Source organism: Bidens hawaiensis, unplaced genomic scaffold, assembly GCF_021521415.1.
Source record: "Bidens hawaiensis isolate Kalapana, Puna unplaced genomic scaffold, B.hawaiensis_p1.1 tig00006295_1, whole genome shotgun sequence".
NCBI classification, from domain to species: domain Eukaryota; kingdom Viridiplantae; phylum Streptophyta; class Magnoliopsida; order Asterales; family Asteraceae; genus Bidens; species Bidens hawaiensis.
This window is the reverse complement of record NW_027491420.1, coordinates 1,259,234-1,278,643: the sequence shown is the minus strand read 5'-3', so window position 1 is coordinate 1,278,643 and position 19,410 is coordinate 1,259,234. Positions and strand designations below refer to the sequence as shown.

Below are 19,410 nucleotides of genomic sequence, written 5' to 3'. Positions count from 1 at the left end.
CTACCTGGAATCCCACCTGATAGAGAAGTTGAATTCAGAATAGACTTAATTTCGGGAACGGCTCCAATTGCTAAGTCTTCTTACCGATTGGCACCAACCGAGATGAAAGAATTAAAGAAGCAATTAGACGAGTTATTGGAAAAGGGATTTATACGACCGATTTCTTCACCATGGGGAGCTCCAATTCTGTTTGTTAAAAAGAAGGATGGGTCAATGAGATTGTGTATTAACTACCGATAACTGAACAAGGTTACGATCAAGAATCAATATCCCCTTCCGAGAACTGATGACCTTTTTGATCAGCTTCAAGGGGCGAGTTGCTTTTCTAAGATTGATCTTAGATCTGGGTATCATCAACTAAAGGTTCAAGAAGATGATATATCAAAGACAGCATTCCGAACCCGATATGGACATTATGAGTTCACCGTTATGCCGTTTGGACTCACTAATGCTCCAGCAGCATTTATGGACATGATGAACCGAGTCTGCAAGCCATATTTAGATAAGTTTGTTATTGTATTCATTGATGACATTCTTATTTACTCAAAGACGAAGGAAGATCATCAAGCCCACATTAGGATAATACTTGAAACGTCTAGAAAGGAGAAACTTTATGCTAAATTCTCGAAGTGTGAATTCTAGTTGTCTGAAGTGAAATTCCTTGGACACATTGTGAATGAAAAAGGAATTCAAGTCGATTCGGCAAAGATTGAAGCCATTTCGAAATGGGAGAAACCCAAAACCCCGACACAAGTTAGAAGTTTTCTAGGGTTGGCTGGTTACTACCGGAGATTTATTCAGAACTTTTCAAGAATAGCGGTTCATTGACTTCACTTACTCAAAAATCTGTTAAGTTTGAATGGGGACCGAAACAAGAAGAGGCATTCGAAACTGACAAATGCACCTATCTTAGCCTTACCCGAAGGGCAAGATAATTTCACCGTATACTGAGATGATTCACACACAGGTATGGGGTGCGTTCTGATGCAAGAGAAGAAGGTTATTGCTTATGCTTCAAGACAGTTGAAGGTTCAGGAAAAGAATTACACCACTCATGATCTGGAGTTAGGAGCTATAATTTTTGAGTTGAAATTATGGCAACATTATTTGTATAGTGTAAAGTTTACTATTTATACCGATCACAAGAGTTTGAAGCATATATTTGATCAAAAAGAGCTGAATATGAGACAAAGACGATGGACGGAAACACTTAACAGTTATGATTGCAAAATCGTCTATCATGAAGGAAAAGCCAATGTTGTGGCTGACGCTTTAAGTAGAAAAGAACACGATAAGCCAAAACGAGTGCGAGCTCTAAGAATGGAACTTAAAAGTGATCTACTTACCGAGATCCCGATTTGGAAATGGGATGTGATTACTATGGATTTCATTATGAAGTTACCTAAGACTTCACGTCAGAATGACGCAATCTGGGTTATTGTAGATAGACTGACCAAGTGTGCCCATTTCATTCCTATCCAAGAAACGTTCAGTATGGATAAGTTAGCACAGCTGTATGTAGAGAACATTGTATCATTACACGGTGTGCCACTATCCATCATTTCTGATAGAGAGTTGTTTCACCTCCAACTTTTGGAGAAGTTTTCAAAAAGCAATGGGTACATGTTTGAATTTGAGTACAGCTTATCACCCACAAACAGATGGACAAAGTGAAAGGACAATTTAAACATTGGAATATATGCTTCGTGGCTTGTGTTATAGACTTAGGTGGTAGTTGGGATACTCACCTATCTCTAATGGAATTTTCATACAACAATAGTTATCACACATCTATACAAATGGCACCATATGAAGCATTATATGGGCGAACGTGTAGAACGCCCGTATGCTGGTCTGAGATTGGTGATAATCAACTGTCAGGTCTTGAAATTGTCCAAAGAACGACTGATCAAGTTATTCAAATTCGTGAGCGACTGAAAGCAGCACGAGATAGACAAAAGAGTTATGCTGATATAAGACGTAAACCGTTAGAGTGTTTCTTGGATAAAGTGTTGCTGAAAGTGTCACCTTGGAAGGGTGTTGTTCGTTTTGGGAAGAAAGGAAAGTTAAGTCCACGATTTGTTGGACCATTCAAAATTGTTGAAAGAATAGGTTCATCGATTGGAGTTATCTGAAGAGATGCAAGGAATTCATGATGTGTTTCACGTATCGAATCTGTGTAAATGCTTACCTGATGAAACACTCACGATGCCTCTGAAAGACGTACAAGTTAATGAAAAGCTTAAGTTCGTGGAGGAGCCACTACAAATCTAGGATGGTCACACCAAGTTCCTAAAGCATAAAATATTGAGGTTGGTAAAAGTTAGATGGATTTCCCGATGCGGTCCGGAATTCACTTGGGAACTTGAATCTGAAATGAAAAGGAAATATCCACATCTCTTCACGTAAATCTCGAGGACGAGATTTTTCTAAAGGTGGGGAGGATGTAACACCGTGAAAATACCCCATCTAATTTTGGGCTAAAAATATAAATTCTGAAAGTAGAGGGTTGAAAATGAAAATTTTGAATTCTGAGACTCATCGCACTACGCGATGGTTTGCTGGTAGCACCATCGCGCTACGCGACAGAACGTTTAGCAAATCAAGAAAATGGGGGGCGCCGCGCTACGCGACGGCCAACCCAACTGGTCCATTGCGCTACGCGATGACCAGGTTAAGTAATTTGAAACACGTGTCCAACCACGTGTCAACACGTGGCATGATATGATGAATTGCGGCATCGCGCTACGCGATGGCCATAGGGGAAGGCCCATCGCGCTACGCAATGTTCTGTAAAACTCAAGTATAAAAGGGCAGCTACGGGTTCAAGCCCCATTCATCCCATTTCACTCTCATTCTCACATAGTTAACCTAGGAGTGTGTGCCAAGGTGTTCCAAGTTTCCTAGGGTCTTGATTTCGCGAAGAAATGAGTTGCTGAGACGCTGTTAACGATCTGTTGGTCTGTTAAAATGAATCACGAGCTGACGTGCTGCCGATTTACTTAGTTCTTACTCCCGAGTAGCCAACTAAGGTAGGAGTTATACTATAGTTACTTTATTACTTAGTTATTAAAACCTAGTTACGGGTATAGTCGTTAAATATAACTGATTTTCCAAATAACGTTTTATTGAATATAATAATGTTACTTCTATATGAAGCAATTTTATCAAAACTATATTTTGACGGGCACGTAGTAACTGGAAGGGGGATATCATTAGTAGGCTCTTCTTGCCTAAGGTACGTAATTCGTACACATCCCAATCAACCACGGGACCCGTTTACTTACCTAGAGAAGTTTGCCAACATGATAGACTCTATTAGGCCAAAGCGTGCCATACCAAACATCATATGTAAATGCAAAGTATTTTCATAAAACGACTATAACTCTACTAAGGTTAGGTCAGACCTCGAGTCTGCCGAACTGAATCAGACTTAAAGTCTGTTGATCAGACCTCGAGTCAGCTGATCAGACCTCGAGTCTGCTGAACTGAAATAGACTTAAATCTGAATAAGATAAGATATACCATCTATGTACTTATGCATGCCTATTACAAATATATGTTAATAGCATACTGAGGAAAGGATTCTGATATCACAGAACTGACAACACAAGGTGACACGTTAACCTTTTATGGTCTGAACTGATTTTACTCCTGTAATAAACAGATTGTTTATTTCAAAGAGTCTTATAAATGTCTGCATGAGATTATATGTCTCTAAAATCGTTACAATACAAAATAGATAATAAAAAAGCAACTCAGACCGAATACACATGTGTCTGGATCCATACATAACTGATAATTGGCATAAAAAACCAAGTCAGTCATAACCAATTCTCCAACAGGGTCACATAGCCTAGGGAAAAGATTGTCTCCGAACAGGGGCTATGTACTTGGGGAACCTTTGAATTGTGTGTGTAGGGCATTGGTACAAATCCCAGGAATAACAGGCGTTCCTGCTGAGTTTGTGAAACAGAAAACTATGTTTGTACTTAACGACTATTAATAACTGTTTTATCGAGTCAATGTTTCACCAGCATATAGCTGACATGTTTTTCCCACCCATGCAGGTAACTAGATGCCGATAGTAATATACAAGGATATGGAGTCATGATGTTAGAAGATCGCACGAGATGGCTCTATTTTGATTATATAAACCTTGTAATAATAATAACACTGTTTTGTAACCGAAAACTTGGGTATTTAATTCCCAAGAAATTTTGCAATGTAAATTAATATTTTAATATTTAAGACTTCCGCTAACATGAACCCCCTACTCTGATATATTTACAAAACAGGTACCAACCTGGGACGTCGCACCCAGGCTCTAAGTCGGGGTGTGACAAAGATCATATGAATAAAATTATTTAATCAAATAAACCTAAGTGTGCTGCTAACCTAAATAGCTGTAAGGTGCTAGATTATTGATAGTTCTTTGTTGATCAAGCTTGCTAGATTTAGTTGTTCGTAAGGAGTCCGTGTAGGTTTGATTGGTTAATTTTGTCTATCAAGTCAATAAAATACATTAAACTGACTTTGATTTCCGCGTGTAAGGTAGGATTTCTATAAAGGAACTGGTTCATTAATTAGGTGACCGTAAGGAAACTTAATATATATAAAAATGGTGTGCGTTAAAACTTATTAGAAACCCATAGGTGTCTTCTTGAGAAGGGTCAAGGGTCCTGTACGGGTTTTCTTTTAAGTGTCTATTTTACGATCCCAGTTCCACAACAAAATATTTTCTCGGTTAATTGACAACTGAAACTTAGTGGATTATAGCCTAGGTAGTTTCTCATTATCATCTGATTAAAATCGACAAACTTGTCTTTCGGTTAAATTACTTGTTTTCTTAATTAGTTTTTAATAATAGTTTAAATTTAGTATTTTAATAAAAACCCCCCTTTAAACAAATATAAACAAATAAGTCGTGTCTATAGTTGAGTCTAATTAGCTAGTTTATGTAATTAAAAGAGTCTCGTGGGTTCGATATCCGGACTTACTTAGCTGTACTAGAGTCGACTAGTTCACTTGCCGGTAAGTAGTTTTAGTTAAGTTAAGAGTCTAGGATTATTACTTAATGTCTAGATTAGCGTAATTTTAGTTAATAATTTTATAACTACTTTTAGCACATCAAGTTTTTGGCGCCACCAAAATACTTGTAATCTTTGGTTTAAGCTTGGATAGATCAAGTGTTTGCTCGAATAACAAACTGTGCTTGATGAAGAACATTCTTACTTGATGAAGTGTAGCTTGCTCGAAGCTTTAAACGCTTAGAAGAATTTCCAGAAGATAAACTTACGCGAGTAAGATATCATGCTCGAGCTAGTAAAAGTCGTGCTCGAAGGTCCAAGCTTGCTCGAGTTCCATACTTAGCCATTTTCTGAGGAGGTTGAGAAGATTTCAATCTTCCTTGTCAATTGTCTGGCCCAACAATATCGGCTTCGCACCCATCCAAAAGAGTTTTATGAAATGCTTTTAGTGTTTCTTGTTGGGCAAAAGCACACGAGAGCATATGACAAATTGAGTTCCAACAGGTTGGAACGTCCCAATTCGGCCCCAAATATTTTTTTCACTGATTTGCGATAATTTTTGTATTCAAGATGTTTTCCTTTCCTACTTTTAAAAACATTTTGTAACATATATCTAAAGCTTTTCAAACCAACGTCCATGGTTTCATTGGCGAGACCGTCTTGAACAACCAAATTGATAATATGGGCAATGCATTGAGCATGACAAACTTTCCGTAGCAAAGCGGTGTATATTTTAAGTAAAGTTTTTGAACTTTGTATTGTTTGTTGTGTTATCAAACGACATTGAAAATATTTCTTCCTCAAGTTAAAAGTCTTTATTATCTCATCTAGAGTTTTAAACAATTTTCCAGCGGTATGTGGATACGGAAAGTTTTCAAACGTGATGGTGCGTTTCATCATTTGCCAAGAAACCGGATCGACCCAATGAGCAGTGACATAAAGGTAGGATTCCAATAACCCATGTGGTGCTGTAGTTAAATTCACAACCATTTGTATAGTTCGAAAAAACTCAATAAATCATTCTTTCCACATTCCCACAATTGTAGACAATGATGTCTAAGGGTGGTACAACTTACATAAGTGCAATGAGGTTGAAGAGTCTCTTGAATCATGGCCGTCAAACGAGGGTTGTCAAAGTGGTTAAATGGCAAACCTTCTTGAATCGCAAACTTCGCCATTCTATCATGAACCGCTTTCATGTTGTAACGAAATATTGTACCATCTCGACCCAATTCGACTTGGTCCGATGCGGGAACTTCTTTTAACGCCTTGCAAAATTTTCGATATGCTTTTTTAAACTTGAGTTCGAATCATGTTTTAAGAAAATGCCACAAAATTTGCAACAATCCTTAAGGTCTCCATTGATCAACTCAACCAAATCCCAATTCCACCATACATCTTCGTTGCGGTTATGCAGGATGACCCGTGCAACCTATGGGCCATCTTCAACACCAAGCGGGTCAATATAAACGGATGTAGAAGGTGCATTTTTTTGCCTTTGGTTTTCCTTGCCATAACAAGTGGTGGTGAAGGTGGAAGTGAAAAAAATTGGAAATGTATGTGTGTCGGGAGTGTAAACGAGTGTAATCCGAGAAGTTTTTTTTTGGTGTTTTTGACTTGGTACTCAAACAATTGATCAAATAAAATATTATATAGTTGGAGGCCTCAAAAACTTGTTCCAACGATCATAAAACGGCTATATTGCCTTTGGAACCGATTCCAACGGCTCTATTTCAGCAATCAGTAGGTCATTTAATACAATACCCAGTGAAACGGAGTTCTTTGGGTACGAACCCTAACCGGGTTGGAACCAGGTAGGAACCGATTTCTAATACAAAACCTAGAATGGGGTAGGAATTTCCGGGTATAAAAAAACCCAAACCTGGTACCGAGTACGAGCTGGAACCGATTCCAGGTCGGTTCCACCAGGTCGTGTACGAAACCGATTTTTTTTCACCTCTAACCATCCATGTTATGAAAACGTAACTCTCTGGTCCATTTGTGACCATTTGGTCATTTCTTTGGACTTAACTGGAATGTTTTAACGACGTTAGCTGTTAATGACCATCCATGTTATGAAAATGTGACTCTTAGGTCCACTTGTGAACAAATTTTCAATCTTTAGGATTAACTGTGTAATTAGCAAACCATGAGGACCAATTGTGCAAGAACTGTAAACCATAAGAACCAATCATGAAATTAAATATCAAAACTCAATCCAACCAGGGTTTGAAAGGTCACCCTACCCTCGATATATACACTAATACACATTAAAGACGGATAAATTAGTCTTGTCGGGGAAAGAAAATATAAAGGCAAAAAACATAAAAAAAAAAAACATAGTGAAGCTATTCAGCATCTGAGATTTCATCTTCGTCTTCATCCAAGATGTAAACTAGAGCACGCTTTCTCGTTGCAAAAACACAAGCAACTCCTCTAGATGCTGAACATTTGATTACACAAAAGTCAAAATATATATCATATAACATAACTAGAGACAATAAATAAAAATTTTGACATTTGTTGAAAAGGGCTACTTACCACTAACTGCTAGAGGTGCAATCACCGAGTGAGGAATTCCTCTTACTTTCAAACTATCCATTTGCAAGTATACAATAGACTCCTGGTATAAACATCAGATCAAGATTACAAAGGCAAGATGATTATTAAGTTGGTATTTATTATGTGGGACCCATAAACAAACCTTAAGTTCATGCAATTTCCAAAGGCTTGAAGTATCTAAACTAGCTATAGATACAAATGGAAGATCATCGGCTTGCACAATTGTCATACAAGCTTTTTCCATGTTTTCAGAAGACGGCCCGTTTAAGAGCAGAACAAGTTGACAGTCCTGTCATTAGCAATACGTTAATAAGGTACCCGTATCCCACAAAATGACAATATTTCCCTACTTCACTAAGTTTCATGGTGAACACCATTGCTTCTTTTTCCATCATCACAAGGGTATCTTAGACATTTGACCAAAATGACAAACTCGACATTCTTCACAAAGTTTCAAGTTTTATCATTGACATCAATTTAATGAACAATCACGGATTTGTCAACAAGATTGCTCCTTTTTCATTAAGTTTATAAGTTAGACATTTGACTAAAAGTCTAAAACTTGTATTTTAGGATAATGTAAAGATGTAACCAGGAGCGCAAGCAAAGTACCTTATATAGAGAAAGATCTACACAATGATAGCCATCAGGAACACATAACAATACAGCTTCTAGATCATTATTCATCAAGCACCTCATAACAACTATGCAATTTGAAAGATTTGATGATGACTCGTCAGGTAATGTGAAAGATATATAATCCACAAAACTCTGTTGTTTCTCGTGCAAAGTTTCCTAAAAAACAAACAAGAGAAATGATAGTGATACTGATACTGATTGCTTTTGAGGGGCATAATCTTGAATAAAGTCGTACCTTGTAATATGATATGGAAGTTGGAACAGTAAACGATGAAGATTTTGTAATCGATTCAATTGGAAACAATGGCAATAAGTTTTGGCAATGTATCTTTTTGGAGATTGTAGTGAAAGGCATCTGAAACGCCTCTTTAAAGCTGAAACAATTAAGCATTATCTTAGGATTTCAGATTTTTAAAAAGTTAACATAAAATAGTCAGCTTGACGCCAAAAGTCAAAACAGTCATAGAAAGCATACCAAGACTCCATTTGTTGAAATTCTTTTGCTAGTGTTCTTTGCAAGTAATCAAAATCTGTGAAACCGCCAAATTGAGCCAACTCTTGTACCCTTTCCAACGTCTCCCTTGAAGGGCAAAAAGGTAATATCAGACATATTGATATTAAATATATATAAGAAAAAAAGTTGTATAATAGAAGCATGTTCTAAACCAAAATCACATGCGGTTGAACTTTTGATATAATAACTGTAATTAAGTAAGTTGAATAAGTTACTTACAAGTCAACTTCAATACTATGTTCAACTTCAGTTGATTCAAGCAACCGCTTTACTGGATCTTGATCATATAAATACTTCAAAAATAAAATAACCAGTTCACTGCCAAAACAGAGTGAAATGCAGATATATTAAAATCTCTAAGATCATTATATGTAACGGGTCAAATACTCAAACAGAGTACTTTTGACCTGCCAACTTTTTTCGCCCTTTAAATCTATATAAATGATAAATGTACTAAATTTTGACTCGTTTGACTTTCGTTAATCTTTAATTTTGACCCGTAAAAGACAAAATCTAACTCAAATCAAACGTTTTAAGCAAATAGGTTGAAATTGCAAGTTATAACAGCAACAAACCTATTGAACGCCAAAAGCTGATGCTGGTCACTTGGTTCTGACATTAACATTTTCACACATTTGTGAATCCAATTAAAAAAATTTGAAAACTGCAGGAAAAAAACTTTAAATTATTAATACTTTTATCATTATTACTCAAAGAAATGATGATCTTTTGAAGTAAAATAATCACCTGTTGGACAGAGGAGGATAAAACCGTCATAAAGCGTTGGACTTGAGCGAGCAGCATTCCCGCCTTCTCGGTTGCGTTATTTATTAACGTCTCATTTAAACCGACACCTTGATAACGTGAACGCCATTTAGAAAGTCCTTTCAGTTCCCCTAATCTAAATCCAATCATCTCTGCAGCAGGCTGAACACCAATATATTATTCTTTAAAACCAGAGTAGATAATTTCAACCCGTTTATCTATAAATGAGTCAACTAGGGTCAAATTAGGCTACCTGTAGATGTTCAAGAACAATAATCTTGAGCTCTTTTCCGGCCCCACAAACCGACTTTGATATCCGTTTAACCCCCTGATAATAAATAGCTTTTCATCAACAAAAGTTTTATGAAAAAATATCTCAAATTTTATATAAATGTTATACCACTTCACCAAGAGAGTTGACTAAAAACTGGTGAACAGCTGGACTTGTGCGGGCCCCACCTATAAGACTAAGAAACTCCTCTTGAGGAGTCGAGTCCAATCCTATGTTTGATAAGTTAGAAAAAAATGTCAACACCCATCATAACGGAAAATTAAAACACTATGTAGGCCTGCAAACAAATCGAACACTTAGTGAACGGTTCGGCTGGAAGTTTGTTTATGTTTGTTTATTTAATAAAGTAACGTACTTGAACGCAAACTTTTACTCATTTAATTAAACAAACATGAACACATGCCCTATTCGTTTATTTGCATTCATGAAAGTTAATTTATATCCTTTTATTTATGTTTGGTCTTTTAGATATTCATGCATATTTATTATTGATATTAATTTAATATCAATTTGAATTTCGTATATAAAGACCTTTATTATGTATATTTGTTTACTTTTTAGATGTTGCATTTAACGATCATGGTAGTTTAGACATTATCTTGGGAATATGTTTAGATTTAGTAGGTATTCGTTTATATTCGTTCATTTATTTCCGTTTGTGATTGATTATATTCATTTGTCTTCAAACCGTTCGTTTAGAATATTAACAAACATAAACATCATGTTCCTTTTCTTAACGAATGAACATAAACAAGAAAACTCGTTTGTTCGGTTAGAGTTAAACGAACAAGAACAAGCCTCGTTCATGTTTGTTCGGTTCATTTACAGGCCTACATTTGTGATATATTTTTTAAAGATTTTATTACTTACCATGATCATGAATGAGACTCGATAAAGAATCAAATTTGTCATGAAATGTGTGCGTTGCATCAGACCATTGTTTAGACATGACAGATAATGAAGCTCGGATGACTTCTGTTAAATCCTCAATGTTTGAAGCCTGTTGAGCAACTTGGTGAAGCTCGTTTCTCCTGCAGCATTTAAGAATTACATACATATAAACTTTTATTAAAAAGTAAATATCTCTTAATAATAAATAAGGCTCACCTCATGCTCGACTCAAATGGCTCGAATATTGATATAAAAAATAACTTTCGATAACCAAGCTTATTTCAAATATATATATAAGGATATATAAGGATTGTAATCACTAACGAAACTCATTTTAAGTATATACAGTAATTACAACATAACTTGAGCACGAGTCAAAAACATTTTTAGACAAGTCTTAACAGTATAAAATCAAAAATAATATCTTTAGTAGAATTTTAGTTTAAATGTATTTATACGTAAATACATATGACCTAAGGCTCAAATAGCTTAAAAAGATCTGTGCCAAGCCTTTATAAGCTTGACTTCGGCTCGAACTCAAACTCAATAATAGTTCGGCTTGATTAAAGCCATGAATACAGCGTTTTATTGTTTATAAATTCAAAAATTACCTTTTATCGAATATTGAAGTGTCAAGTATCAAGCAATGGAACCCATGTAAATCTTGTTCGGGAACTTGAAGCTCAGCAGAGCATAATACTGTTAAATGACAAAGATCTTTGGATAACACCACCTGTTTGCATAATCACCCGTTTACCCATTTTGACATGTTGCATATCCATCTTGATGCCTCAACTAGTTATAAATGAAACTGAAACGAAAGTTGTATAAATGGTAAAGACATTACCTTACAGATTGAAGCATTCAGCAATTTGCAGTCGACATGATTGTTTGCAAGTGGACAACAAACTGAAAAATCATGTATATCCTGCAATCCAACCAAAAAACAAAACATAAATCAAGATACAAACCCGTAATAATATTTAAAGATCAAGTCTACATTCTTTTCATAGATTCTATTTCCAATTTGTCGGTCATATTTGCTTGAAACGAGAAGAAACGATCGGGCTTACAACTAGAAGAAAACAGATAGGCTTGTAAAAGAACCGAGCATGTTCGTGTTCATTTAACTTTTACCAAACAAAGGATCAAACACGAATAATGAAGCAAACAGGGTTTTCTTGTTTGTTTGTTAACAAAATGAACATGTTCGTGTTTGTTTATGTGCATCCGTTAATGTTAATAAACAAACGGTTCATGAATGTAAACGAACAAAATAATTGAACTTAGATGAACGAACATAACTGAGTTAAAACCAGTTAGCAAAAAAGGAAAGAACAATGTGTCGGGTCTAAAGAGTTATTAAAACTAGACCATGTCGTAAAGGGCCAAAAAATTTTAAAGGGAAAACAAACATAAGCTAACGAACATAAATGAACGTAAACGAACAAACAGAAACGAATTTGAATAAATGACCATAAACAAACCTTCACGAACGACAGATGTGTTCATGTTCATTTGTTTAATTAAATAAACAAAAACTTTTTTCATGTTCGTTCGTTCATTAAATAAACAAACTTTCTGTCAAACAGTTCAAGAACTGTTCACTATTCACTGAACGTTCAATTCATTTACAAGCCTAAAGACGGAAATATTAAAGCTTACAATTATCCCAATCGGAAATATGCCAAATATATTAAAGCTTATGATTCCATCTTTATCTGCACTACACAAGATATTAAACCGCTGATGTGAAGAATTTGATAATTCTTGTGATAAACTTTCACTTTCATCCATAAAACCGGTTTCTCCAGGCACGAGTCCGGGCACCCGAGGAGCTCTTGGGGCAGGAGGAAAGAAACGAGATGTTCGATCTTCGTATTTTGAAACAAAGTTGTCATCCTGAACAGCACATGTAGAATGTTAATAACTTAATAATTAATATTATTCAAGAACCAAAAATATTTGTAAACATCATACTGAAGTTTCTTCGCCTCCTTCATTCTCCCAATTAAGGCATACAACAGCAGCATTGTGTGATTTCATACTTCTTAACAGCCTCCCATTCTGCTTAATAAAACACATAAGTTTTAATTACAATCATATATCATAAAAGTTTATTTAGAAAAAACAGCTCACTTCAACATCATGCAAAGAAATGGATCCATCTTGAAGCCCGATAGCTATTGCTTTACCATCGGGACGCCAACATAGAGATGTTATGCGTCTTCCTAAACTCAATATAAAAGCATTTAACAATCAATGATAACACTTAGGGGTGGCAAATGTGACCCATGGGTTGTAGTAAAATGTATATAATGGGTCAGAATGGGTCAAACTAAAAAAAGAAAATGATTGAAACGGGTCAAAACGGGTTGACATTTTTTCAAGGTTTTTTTTTTATGGAACGAGAAAAACGGAGAAAACTTTTTAGTTTTTTTACTTTTTTAGTTTTTGATTTATATTGCGAGTTATGATTTTTTAATTATTTTTTTTTTTAATTTTTTAATGAGGTGTTTCTTAAATCTCAACCCATTTTGACCCATTTCAAAAACCTCTCGTTAAAAAATTAAAAAATCATAACTCAAAATATAAATCTAAAACTAAAAAAATAAAAAGTTTCCTCCATTTTTCTCGTTCAATTAAAAAAAAAAAAACTCAAGAATGTCAACCCGTTTCAATCCTTTTCTTTTTTAGTTTGACTCATTCTGACCCATTATATACATTTTAATACATCTCATTCATTCAACCTATGAGTCACATTTGTCACCCCTAATCAATGGTTACATAGAAATGTAAAATAAATAAATAAAAGTGACCTGGAGAGAAAGTCCATAGCCTCTGCCAATTAAAGCGATGCAGCAAAATCTTTGAATCCTCTGTAACCATAGCCAGCAAATCTTTCTCCGGGTTCCATTCAGCTAGCTTAATCTTCACATTTTGAATATTATTTATTAAGGTTATGGAAGAAAGAAAAAAACAAAATAAAATCTGACCTGTGATGCTACTGGCTTGTCGAATTGGAGTTGAAATGGAACAATACTTGAAACGTCTTCTTCGTCTGTTTCCATATCTGTTGGAAGATTATAGCTGGTTTATAAATTTGTGTGTAGAATTGTACAAAACGACAGATCCAAGCAAATTAAGTGTAGATGGATTTATTTTGAATCGGAGGAGTTTTTCTCCTCTTTGGCGCTGCAACGGAATGCAATTTTTCTTGGTGGGTCTTATTTTTAGAGGGTTTTATTGGGAAAATCTCAAAATACCCATTTTCATAAATGAGTTCCAATCATTTACAAAACCCGAAAGACTTTTTCTTTAATGATCAACAAACATAAAATTCCTAGATACTTTGTACGGAGTGTGTCAGGACCGGACCTGTTGCAAACCTATGTAGGTTGACAAGAACACACCAATCTATGAACTCAAGGCCACTTGAATATCCCGATGGAATCAGTATATTCAAGGTTTGGGAATAAATGTTTGAATAACAATAGATAATCAATAAGAATAATATAAGACAAAGATTCACTGTAATAAGTGTATGTTTGGCAAAACTAGCTGGTAACCGGTAGCTGTTAGCTGTAGCTTTTTAGATATATTTAGGTGTTTGGCCAGCTGGAGCTTTTTAGATATATTTAGTTATTTGGCAGAGTAACTGGAGCTTTTAATAAAACTAATTGGGTGCCAGCGCGGTGCGACAGAGTGCGCGCGCAACCTGACATCAATTGCATAATCAGTGTCAGTACGTGATTCACTTGATATTAGTGCACGCATAACCCGAATACAGACGTGTACTTTGTGCAAAGACAGCAAGCGTGTAATCGGTGGCGAAAATCAAGAAACAAAGCTAAAATATACAGTAATTTCAAATAGATAATTTTTTAAACCAATCTCTTTTGATCTGAAACCCTTTCCGACCCGACACCGTTTTAATCTGAAACATGTTCTGACTTGGACCCTTTCGACCGAAAACCGTACCGACACCAACCGAACTAAATTAATCCTTTTTTATCGACTCGTTCCTACCCTAATTTGGTCTTACACATGCGTCTAACTCACCGTAAAGAAGTATAACAATATCATACTCAAATTAAAAAGAATAAAATGCTCTTTTTTATGATGTAATTTGTTTAAAAAAAATTAACGTGTGAAAAAGTTATGGACTTTTAAAGAGTCATGAGGGTAGTTAGTTTTAAATAAAGGTAAAATATGTTACTATTATATAAATTAACAAAAGTTTATGATAGTTCAAGTACCAAACTTGTAAATTCAAATGTAAAAGCTTGTGGCTTTTTCTCAAACGCTAGTAGCAGTGAGCGTTTAGAAAATGAGCTTTTTCTCCAAACTTAAATGCTTCAAGCTTCTTCAACCAAACAAAGCTTTTTATTGAGTATGAGCTTTTTCTTAAAAGCTTGAAGCTTGAAGCCCCTAAAAGCTCATAAAAGCTCCATGCCAAACATACCTTATATGTATCGTTTAATGGAACAGTGATTTAATGCAAGGAATGTCTAGGGTTTTGTGAAGGCGGCGGCAGTACGAGAATACACAAAGAGAATATTCGCTCAGGTGTTTGTGCTCTCGTATTCCGTGTCCTATTCACACACATTAAGAAAACCTAGGACACTATTTCTAGGCCCTGACATTCCTTCTAGAATACCCTAATGATTACATAATTAATGACAAAATAAATACAAGTGTAAGCAAGTCTTCGAGTATGATATATCCTGGTCGAGCAGACTTGATATGCACAGCATGCTCAATACAAGTCTTCGAGCAGACCTAGAATATTTCCAGATAGAAAAAATTCTCTTCCAGCAGACTTCAATCTTTTGACCTATCCATGCTTTGCTCAAATATGTCCCTCGAGCAAGCATGTTCTTCTAGATCTCTTCAATCCTGCCTTAGTGACTTATGGAGAACAACCTTCAGCATACTCGAGTATGAAGCTTGCTCGGGACTGAACCATGCTCGAAGTCTATACTTAGAACATTTGAGATATTTCTTTATTGAATCCATGCTCGACCTACCAACGTGCTCGGAACACTTAATTGGTTTCAGCTGAATTGATCAAGTTGTTTGCTCGATTGGTAATTCATACTCGATGAAGAACATCCTTGCTTGATGAAGTGTAGCTTGCTCGAAGCCTTCAACACTTAGAAGAAATTCCAGAAGATAGTCTTATAGCCATAAGACATCATGCTCGAAGTAGTAAACCCATGCTCGAACGTCCAAGCTTGCTTGTAGTCCATACTTATCCATTTCTTTGAGGAGGTTGAGAAGATTCCAACCTTCCTATTTAAATATTCGACTCAACAGAGTGACCCATGGCTAAAGGTCATCGCTAGCTTTTATGAAATTTTTTTTATTTTTTTAAATATTATATTATTATATTTAATTTTACTTGTAATTAGTTTTCTTTTATAATATTTAAAATATAAAGTTTTACAAAATTCTGAATACATCGTAGACGTGCAATTTTTTGTTTATCAACGTGTTGACATAAATTTTATTTAAAACCGAGCGGGTCAAAAAAGCTTTGATATTGTAAGGCCCCGTTCCCGGTAACCCTACTTTGGTGTTGGATTTACTCATAAACACAATTCTGAAATCAGAGTTAATTAAAACTTTTGCGGAATAATTTAAAACTTCATACACCACATTACAAAACATTCATTCTAGTCTTAACGTACAAATTGTCTTTTCATAAATAATTAATTAAAACAGTCATAACACTTCATCATGGATGCCAGTCTCTTCAGTCCATGCCCTGTGTCCCTCCTTAAGCTAGCTGCCTCAACCTATTTGCCTACGTGCATACTAAAAGTCAGCTACGCTGAGTGAGTTCTAGTTAATCATTTAACATACAATACTTTCATACCCTTGATCATACGCATCCGAAGATACGTATTTATACCTTATTTACTCTTACTTCTTTCATACAAACTTTATATACATGCACACGCGCTTACATACTTTCTTCCATAAGGCCTTGTAATTTAACATAGGCTATTCTATCTCTACCATCACATATATTATTAGGGTCTGATCCCTTTTGTCTCAGATATTATTAGGGTCTGGTCCCTTCTGTCTCAGATATTATCAGGGTCTGGTCCCTTCTGTCTCAGATATTACAGGGTCTGGTCCCTTCTGTCTCAGATATTATTAGGGTATGGTCCCTTCTGTCTCAGATATTATTAGGGTATGGTCCCTTTGTCTCTAATAACCATACCTGTCACGTCACTCGATCATACATTCATTTTCATTCATGCATACTTTACATATCTTCTGGTCATGGATATACGTATATGTACATATTCATTCGTATAAACATTACATAATAACATTCAATACTTAGTCATACATATGACATATTCATTCGTATAAACATTCCATAATAACATTCAATACTTAGTCATACATATGACATACACATACCAATTAAGTTAAGTGTATTAACAACTATTACAAAGGAGTATGCACACAGCCCAAAAACATAATAGATACAGGGGCTAGAAACTCACCTGAAGTCGGTTTCTCTCGCCGTTAATAGCTATGCCCTTCTTTAGCTGCGCATGGCTAACTGTATAACACCTTTACGAGTGTCAAATATCCATTACTACTACTTCTTAAGTCTAAGTCAATGACACCCTCAACTAACGGGGGTCCGGGGGCAGCGCCCCTGGTAGCGGGGTCTAGGGGCGGCAGCCCCTAGTAGGGTCCAAGGGGCAACGCCCCTGGCTGGGGTTGAGCTGGAAGAATTTTATTTTCATTAACAGTCCTTTAACAAAAATGCATCAGAAAATGAATTTTATAAAATTTCGCATGGAAGAATTTCGCTTCGCATGCATGGAATTTCGCTTCGCATGGCTGAGCGAAGCGAAATGCCTGTTTCGCTTCTCAAGGCTGAGCGAAGCGAAATGCCTTCTTTTCTTCGTTTTTACCATTTTAAAGCCATTTTTCTTTATGGCTCTTCCTCAGGACCCGATTTTACCCTTTTTAAGGGTTTTGGGTTGCACCAACTTTGTATACTTGCGTTTTATAAGGCCCGAACATCACATTGTTACCATATAACATTCTCGTGGGGTTTTAACTTATCAAGTTCATGTTTTTCTTCCATCATATACCCCGATCTATCATTCTATCGATTTGCATGTCGATTCTAACCATAAAACTTAACCATTTAAACCGAAACCTACCTTTTGCTTTGGGTTCGAGTTTAGATCCGGACCATACGTAGATCTGGACGTGATTCTTGTTGCTTGACGATGTTAAACACGAGATTCCACCCTTCTTTTGCTTGGATTGTATCCGGGTGTTTGAGAGAAGAAGTGTGTGTTTTTTTTAGTGTGTGGGAGGAGAACCAAATAGTGAAATGGTGGGTGGGTTGGGTTTATATAGTGGGGTATGGGTCCCACCACCCACTCTCCATTCCCATTTCAAATCCTTATCCAAACATTTAACACATGACTAACTTAACGACACACAGTTAATAACAAAACTTTCCGTCATTTATTATTTAACAAAAAGTTGGATGTTACAGATATAAATTTGACATGCTCGGCTTCGAACAAAATTTATGTCGGCACGTAGATAAAAAGAACACGTCGTAACAGTGTATTCGAAGTTTTGTAACATTAGAATGAAACCGAATACTTGTTTTGTAAGATTTTACTGGAATTTTCATTACGGGACCAAGGCAAGAACCAAATGCAAGTTTCCAGATTTGTAACATTAGCAAGAAACCGGCTTTTGTTTCTTTTTCTATGTTAACTCACGTTTCAAACAATAAGGTAGCAGATCAATGTTACGTATAAGAAGAGGTACATGGGCAAAAATGTAATAATGTCATGGTTAAAGGACCGAGTGTAACACTAATAATTGTTAGTTGATTGCTGTTAGTTAGGGTTGTTAATCGGTATTAATAACCCTTTTTGAATAATGAAAAGTTAGGCCAGATTTGATCAAATTCTTTATGTGATTCTCTGTTCTATCTTATCAAGTGGTATCAAAGCCACTGATTCTCGGAAGCTTGTGATTCAATCCTAATTCATCAAAACCGTTCCAACTCTAATTCATCAGAATCGTCACAATTTCATCCACAATTCGTTCAAAAATTCTTCAATCGTTCATCCGTTTCATTCGATTCATTTGGAATTGATCTGTAACACCAAATTCTTGTTCAATTTCTTTCACTTTTTTCGAATTGACCTTTGTTTGGGCAATTTCTCTTCTAAATTACAAAAAAAAAAAAATCAGATTTGATTCCATTCAATTTCCTATTCCTACACCAATTCATCTGTGGCGACTCGCAATCAATCATTTGAACAAAGGATTTCTGACCATGGCGTCATAGTACATCGGTTAGGAACGATGACTGGTTCAAATTTGGTTGAATTGGAAGCAATTCAATCAACTATGAATCAGGAATTAGAAGCGATGAAGCTTCAAGTGAATCAAAACCCCTCCCAATTGGAATCCAAACTAGATTCACAAATAGAAACCATTATGAGAACCTTACAATCTTTCTCGAACACTCAACCCCTAATCGTGAAGGTCCGTGTAAAAATTTCACTTAGAATTATGGAATTGGTGATCCAAGATTCAACTATGTCAATTTTAATAGGTTGTCAAAATTGAATTTCCAAAATTCAATGGAATTAATGTGGAGGGATGGTTGTGTAGAGTAGAGTACTTCTTTTAAATCGATGGTACCC

The 19,410-nt window shown here is 35.7% G+C and overlaps 1 protein-coding gene across 1 annotated transcript; it reads right to left on the bottom strand.

Annotated features, from left to right (window-relative positions):
• Positions 1-7,347: 7,347 nt before the first annotated feature.
• LOC143631952 (anaphase-promoting complex subunit 4-like) lies at positions 7,348-13,764 on the bottom strand. Its single transcript, XM_077100564.1, has 19 exons — positions 13,690-13,764; positions 13,513-13,624; positions 12,833-12,924; positions 12,674-12,760; positions 12,359-12,595; positions 11,541-11,621; positions 11,305-11,426; positions 10,673-10,833; positions 9,911-10,011; positions 9,764-9,838; positions 9,493-9,672; positions 9,321-9,409; positions 8,965-9,063; positions 8,707-8,811; positions 8,467-8,605; positions 8,205-8,375; positions 7,735-7,881; positions 7,572-7,653; positions 7,348-7,473 (listed from the first exon to the last, which is right to left on the bottom strand). The coding sequence occupies exons 1-19, from the start codon at positions 13,762-13,764 to the stop codon at positions 7,379-7,381; spliced, it is 2,250 nt and encodes a 749-aa protein (XP_076956679.1). The 3' UTR covers positions 7,348-7,378.
• Between the last annotated feature and the right edge of the window lie 5,646 nt (positions 13,765-19,410).

Coding starts and splice junctions, on each gene's coding strand:
- LOC143631952 (XM_077100564.1), bottom strand. CDS start 13,764: ATGGAAACAGACGAAGAAGACGTTTCAAGTATTGTTCCATTTCAACTC. Junction 9,064..9,320: donor CAGCTTTTGGCGTTCAATAG/GTTTGTTGCTGT, acceptor CTGTTTTGGCAG/TGAACTGGTTATTTTATTTT. Junction 7,882..8,204: donor TAGATCTTTCTCTATATAAG/GTACTTTGCTTG, acceptor TGCTAATGACAG/GACTGTCAACTTGTTCTGCT.